The sequence below is a fragment of the Tigriopus californicus genome, chromosome 12, assembly GCF_007210705.1.
Source record: "Tigriopus californicus strain San Diego chromosome 12, Tcal_SD_v2.1, whole genome shotgun sequence".
Taxonomy (NCBI): domain Eukaryota; kingdom Metazoa; phylum Arthropoda; class Copepoda; order Harpacticoida; family Harpacticidae; genus Tigriopus; species Tigriopus californicus.
Window position 1 is genome coordinate 4,800,631 of NC_081451.1, and position 7,132 is coordinate 4,807,762.

The 7,132-nt window shown below is 40.9% G+C and overlaps 1 protein-coding gene across 2 annotated transcripts; it reads left to right on the top strand.

Annotated features, from left to right (window-relative positions):
* The first annotated feature begins 3,624 nt into the window (after positions 1–3,624).
* LOC131891754 (uncharacterized) lies at positions 3,625–5,773 on the top strand. Of its 2 annotated transcripts, none has more exons than XM_059241403.1 (7): positions 3,625–3,777; positions 4,025–4,255; positions 4,332–4,638; positions 4,698–4,866; positions 4,950–5,122; positions 5,188–5,344; positions 5,411–5,773. In XM_059241403.1, exons 1-7 carry the CDS (start codon positions 3,732–3,734, stop codon positions 5,474–5,476), a joined length of 1,149 nt encoding a protein of 382 aa, XP_059097386.1. In that variant the 5' UTR covers positions 3,625–3,731; the 3' UTR covers positions 5,477–5,773. The 2 variants fall into 2 exon arrangements, with proteins under 2 accessions (XP_059097386.1, XP_059097387.1); XM_059241404.1 differs by having other exon boundaries at positions 4,974–5,122.
* Positions 5,774–7,132: the final 1,359 nt, after the last annotated feature.

The window sequence follows — 7,132 nt, forward strand, 5'->3', positions numbered from 1 at the left end:
CACGTGGATTAAGTGGGTCCACTTGATGTCTCCCAAGGTGGACATTACCTTTTGACCGTGGTGAATCGGTTTTCTCGTCCACCAGAAGCCATCCCCTTACCCAATATCTCTGCTGAGACGTGTGCCAGAGGTTTACTGAACGGTTGGGTTAGCCGTTTTGGTTTACCCGAGACAATCATTTCAGATCGGGGCCCTCAGTTCACTTCCTCCTTGTGGGAAAGACTGTCTACTTTCTTGGGGATTCAAATCCAGCATACGACGGCGTATCATCCGCCGTCAAATGGCATGGTCAAGAGACTGCATCGCCAATTGAAGGAGTCGCTTTGTGCCCGGCAAGCTGGGTGTGATTGGTATTACCAATTACCGTAGGTGCTTCTAGGTATTCGGACTGCCCCTAAGGAAAACTTGGGGTTTTCGCCGGCTCAGCTGGTGTATGGTACCAGTTTGAGGGTACCTGGTGTGATATGTGATGCCAGTGTTGAAAACAAATCTCCTTGCAAGACGTTTCAGGATGTGTTTCAGTCCATCCAAAGTTATGTGCCCTCTCCCACAGACTTTCATGGCCAAAAACCTGCATTTATTCCAACTAATCTCAAGTCATGCTTGCACGTTTGGTTGAGGGTGGACAAGATTCGGTCCTCGCTCACTCTACCTTATATGGGCCTGTTCAAGGGCATTGAGAGAAATGGCAAAACTATCACCATTCGCGTCAAAAACAAACGTACAACTGTTTGTATTGATCAATTGAAACCGGCTTATACAAGGAACAATGCTTTCTCTGGCAAGGTATCTACCTGCTCCGGAAGATTGGTCAAAAATGTTGTTCCTTTTCAGGCTGGTTAGTGGTCTGGTTTTTGTTTTTGTTTCTGTATTTTCTTCCGGTTATTTGGTATTCTTACGCGGGAGCTGAGTAGCTCCTATTCACATGATTATGAGCTCATGCTCGGATGGAGTAAACATGTTCTACAATGTTGCATAAGAAAGTATTCCGATTTACACAAAGCTTCATGTAAGACTAGTTTGAGGTCATCCAAATTGATGGGTGTGTCAGGGATGCCGTGTGAGATATCATTTCTGCAATGTCGGTGGGTGTTAGGCGTGTTGTCTGGTTTCTCATCTCATCTCATGTCGGGCGTCCAGGATGGTTTGTAGATCAAGGACTGGTATATCCGGTATTTGAATGGTTGTTTCCAAGGGGAAGACAGTTGAATTACTCAAAGGAGAAACATAATATTCCTTGGTAGCCAAAAACAACCATTAGGGATACGCAGGGTGGTTTGGCCGGGCTCAATCAAAATGATTCGGCTTTGGGTTCTGTCTTTGCATTCCTGCTGGAGTTGACGGGTTTCCGAAGCTGTGGCCAGCACTTTGTCTGTTTGGGTGAGAGTTAGTTCTAATGATTGTACTAATCTCACCTTGTGTTGGCATTGAACAAAAGCTTCCTTCGTTCAACAAAATGAACAAGTGTGATGTTAAACGGTGAACGTATAATCAAATTGGCTCAATATCACAATACCATTTGCTTAGAAAAGCATGTAAAACTAAATAAAGTCAAAATTCAATGAATACATAGTGCGGTTTGGCTGGGCATGTTGTCTTTGATTTTACTCCATGGAATAACGTCAGTTGTTCATGTTCACTTGACAAGTCCTATACTTAGTAATCCTTCATCCCTCACTATTTGCCAGTAATTGTTGCGTGATTTATCTATTCCTTTGGTAATTGAAACAATATGAGCTAATTTTAGGGAAGGGTGAAACTTGCCTTGATCCAAAATCAAGTACGAAAAAACAGGAGCAAGAACCTGTAAGCATCTCATCAGAAACTGAATTGTCGCACCAACAGGACCAGGAGAAATCAAAAGGCTCACGTTCCTGATGGACTCCAAAGCTTCTTGATGTGTGACTACAAGATCATCTAAGCGCTCAACTTGGCTAGCCTCGCCAATCTCAACAGGCTCATCTTTAAACAATGCGCTGTTGCTCCTTAACGTTGTGGAGTTGACCACACACTAAAGAACTGATCTCCAAACATGTTCACTATAAGCTCTACACGGTGTTTATGGCTTCACATCGACCTCAAAGGGTCCTTCAGAGTGTTTCATCTTTCTCTTAGAGCTTGAATAACAGAAAAATGCTTTCGGATTCCACCTGACCTCCTGAACTACTCTACTCTCCTTTTTCAACTGGTCATTCTGAATGGAGGCCTTGATCTAACCCTGAATCAAATCCAACTTTCTTTTAAGGCTAACCACAACTACTGGAGACAGAATCTCTCTTTATCTCGCTAATCCACAATACGTCCCTTTACATTATCATGTATTGCTTCAGAGCAGGCATGGGATTCTTGAATGCGGCGCATCAAAGGTCCAATCAAAGGTCTAATACAACAAGGAGACATATCATCTGTCTCTACGAAGGTTGCTATCTCTGCAATTACGCTTGAGCAACTCTTCAAAGCGATTTGATAATGCATTAAGACATGAGCTCATTCTGCTGAAATTTGGCGGATGGGACATGCGGATTGTAAACATCATATCATACAAAGACGGAATTTTAAGAACCCATCCCTCCTTCCGACAAAGGTTGAAAGGTTGTGGAAACAGGATTTCCTATGTTTCCACAACAAAAACGGAAGAAGGTCTTTGTTGTCATTTATTATTCATCTCATTTAAAAAGATGGAAGATGCATTTCAAATGGTAAGAAATGTTAAGGGAAAGGCTTCTTGCAACATAAGTAATGAGAAGCATTAATCAAGTTTAGCAGGGTAGCAAATTAAACTAAAATTTAGTTAAAAAAACTTGCAATAGCTTAGCAGTTGCATATTGCATATCCAAAGGTACGTTTTGATAAATATTACATCTTCGATTTGTGCTGCCGCATTTCTCACCAACTACAAATGATTTATTTTATTGTTTATTGTTTTGGACAACTTAAGCACTGCCAAAGGTGCTTAAATAGTATTTGTCTTTTCATAAAGACAAAAATCAGGTAGCCTTCCTGATTTTCTGACATCAAGCTCATCTGTAAGAGGCAAAAGACTTCTTTAACATTTATTCAAGCACTGCGTTAATAGAAAACAAACAAGAATCGGGGGTAATATGTCATTTTTAAACTTTGGTTGTTCGACAATTAGTGATTTAAAACAAGAACATTCTCGCAAGATCTTGTAATCAATATATGACTTGCCTCAATAAAAAAATGGACTTTGGTTTTGTTTATAATAGGGATGTGATGTTGATCTATCCCAGTTTTTGAACACTTTCTCTTTCCAACTCTACATTGGCAGATAGTATATTAGTACCTGCAGACTGTCTAAAGGGAGAAAAATTGGTCAAAAACTTGCTCTTTTAGAATCCTTGTCTTGGGTAGGTTTGAAGCACATGACAAAGGTCTTCAAGGCCTGGTTTGCCTATGGCTCCAACAATGAGCCTGGATTATAAATACACAACCAGAAATCGATTCAAGGTACTTTCACTCATAGCTTTGTAGTTTTAAGTCGCCTTTCCTTGGATATTTTTGTCCTGAGAGGCTTGTAGGATTTGTGGTTCAACTTCATGGTTGCTTGTTATTTGACCTGCTTCTGTTACACTATTGATAAATACTCTCAGTTTTGCAATACTGATAACGAGTAAGCTTTATGTACATATCTGTACTTGATATTCGAGAGAATAAAAGAGAAGTATTCTCCTCGGGCTAAAACAGTTTGTTTTTCAGTGGATAAGGCAAGCATGGGCAAAAATAACGACTTACCAGCCATTCCGGCTTTGCCCTCGGGTAAGAAGGTCTTTTGCAGTTTAACCATTGCCTTGGTTTTTGGTTTGGTTTTTCATGGGCTCTACTATTCGCTACAAGGAATATGCTACCCAGTACTATTAAAGTGAAAGGCTACAATTATATATTATCGAATTTGAATTGTAATTAAAGGCTTGAGTGATGATTTCATCAATCACATTCGTAAGTTAGTATTGAGGACTAACTTATGAATGTGATTGGTGAAAAATCACGAAAATCGTAATTGCAGGTGGTAATTGGTTAAAGTCTGACCCCAAATATGAGAGCAATGAGTTTGTGTCAGATGCGGATTGGGAGGAAATAAATTCCAAAGATGGGAGGGCAAAGCCCGCGGATGAAAGGCTCCAAAAGGCCCTTGAAGACATCAACAAGCAAAATGAGGCCTACAGAAATCGAAAATTCCTTTTTTATTGTCGCCCATCCAATATTGATCTTTTGGCGCAACAAACTAGGCTTGCAGGTAAATATATTTGACGACCCTGGGAAACATCATTGATTATGGATTGATTCATGTTCAAAACCCTTTCCAATATTAGGGTTCAAAGGTAAAAGTCAAAGCGGTCCCACTATGTTTGGAAGTGGGAAACCAACTTCCAATGACACAACATTAAAGGATTACTTGGAAGGTCTTGAGCAAAAGCGAAAAGAAGGAGGAGGCATTCCAGACGAGTTCCATACTGAAAGAAAATTCCTGACGGCAGTGAGGGATCAAGGGGAGTGCCGTTGTTGTGCCGTGTTTGCTTCAGTGGCCGCCATTGAGACAGCCTTCCTCATTGCAAATCCAAATTTGGACAATGACTTGCATTTGTCGGAGCAAGCACTCTTAAATTCTGCCCGTTCAGAGTAAGTGTAAATGAAATTGAACTGTGCGAGCCATTTGCATCACGTTTTCTGGTTTGCAGCGACAATGACCATGGTTGTGACGGAACCTCGTCTTTGGATACCTACCTCAAGAGTGTCATCGAAAAGTGTGGAGGCCAATTACCTTTAGCGAAGGATGTTCCTTATAAAGCAAAGCAGGAAAACACAGATGATAAAACAATGCCCGACAATTACGATTCAGGAGTCAAGGTAAGAGCAATAATCTTAACTTGAAAAGGCTTGAATCGATACTTTGGGCACTTCTCATGGTCATATTTCTTTCCAAACAAAAGGTCACGGATTACTACTATTTCAAGAAAGAATTGACGGATGACCAAATGAAAGTCCTGCTTTTAAAGCATGGCTCTGTTGTTGTGGCCATTCAATACGGTGATGAAAATTCCCACCTCCGAAATTCATTGCGACTTTTCGGCAAAGGGATCATGGATTATTCTGCATTTGCCACGTAGGGCATCAGTTTACATTAGACTAACACTTGATATTTAGACCATGCTAACATAAATTTTCCAGACCAGAGTCCGGCGAAATGATGGCAGTCACTCTCATTGGATATGGGATACATGAAGGCACTCCTTTTTGGAAGATCAAAAACTCTTGGGGTTCCGAGTGGGGAAATAAGGGCTACATGAAAATAAAGCAAGGAAGGGAATGCAGTGCCATCACAAAGGTGAGCTACTAAAAAGTGCGATATTAGTCACCCTGATGATCTCACTCTAACTTCAATTTCATTCAGTGTGCAATGGTACCGATTGTGGAACAAACCCTGGCAAATTGTGTGCCTGGGAGGATTGTCCAATGACCCTGTCCACCGTCTTGAATGGATTATCTGCCAATAAAGCGAGTTCATTGCTTACCTTAAACGAAATTGATATGCATGCCTTCAAATACTAAAATTATTTGCATTGCGACCCTGGGTTATTTCATGATTGTAGACAAACCCTGTCCCAAAATAATCTTTTGGGAAGCAATGCTTATGTTTTTGTCTTCATTAATGTAATAAGGTCGAAGTTTGGACCCTTGTAATCCATAAACATATTTCCAACCGTGTTTGCTTCCTTCTCGTTGTTCCGCTAAATAAAGCAGTTTTATCAAATTATTACACACCCAGTCATGTAACAACATATGTGACGATGGAAAATAACAAGTCTACATCCATTGCAACTTCCCAGTGAGATTATCCTAGCTAACCCTAGGAGAAGTTAATGCTAAACTCTTGAAAGAACCACATGAAATTATTACTTGTTTTGAAACCACTCAAGGCACCAAGAAAGGATGTTAGAAGAGTGATGGTTTTGAAAATGAAACGCTTTTAGACGCAGATTCATGCTTTGTGATTAGTGCTGGGGCGAGTCCAGACTCGAGTCCGTGTAGAGTCGAGTTTTTTACTCGAGTTTAGGGGAATTGGACGGACTTGAGTCTTTTAGAAATGACTCGAGTCCGGACTTGCTAAAGATAAAAAGTCATCTTTGCGTGTAGATTTCGCAAGACGAGTTTTTTGCGTGATCTGATTTTGGTAGACCTTTTCGGAATTCAACGCCCAGAAAGGTCGCACCAAACTTTGGTCCTTCGAGCCGGATGGTGCGCCGGCTTGGGTTCTGCACATGGATAGACCTTGCATCAGCGATGAGAAATTATTAAAAGCCATTTTCTACCACCTGGCAGAAATTGGTGGCAGAAAATGGCAGAAATTGGTCCAAAGTAAGTGGCAAAAAATTGGCAGAAAATGGCCAAAAGTGGCCAAAAATGGCAGAAAACAGAATTCTTTGTATGATTCTGAATCACCTTTTTTAGTATTTACGATCACTTCCGTTAAGTTTTAAGCCTCTCTGGATGTAGTTTTGACACGCTGGGATGGGTATTTTGCATCGAATGTGAGATACAACCACTAAATGTCATTAGTGTGTGATCGAGTTTGAATTTTCCCACCACAATCGATTGGAGTCAGGGATGCTATTTGACCTAAACTTTTTAAAGTCAAAATGATGACAATTGCATTTAAAATAAGTTATATCGTATTCAATAATCATTTTGATGAGTGTGAATAAAGTGTAAGTGTTGTGGCTAGGCCTTGGATAGTGCAAGTGGCAGGGATGGAAAAAATCGAGATTGATCGAAATTCTGCTACTTTCTGCCACAAGTGGCTGAAAATGGCAGAAAGTGGCAGAAAATGGCAGAAAGTGGCAAAAAATGGCAGAAATTGCTGGAAGGTGGTCAAAAATGGCCGCCGGTGTTTAGCATGGCGGATCTTGATTCTAAAAGAAGTCAATCAGAGACCATCAGAGGCCATCAGAGACTTGAGACTCTCGAGCTCCCCTGGCCCTGATGGGGTGACATCTCAGTTTCTGATGAGATGCTCACTGGTTCTTGCTCCTGTTTTCTCGTACTTGATGCGTTGCATCTTGGACCAGGGCAAGTTCCCCTCTTCTCTGAAGGTAGCTCATGTTGTTCCAATTTT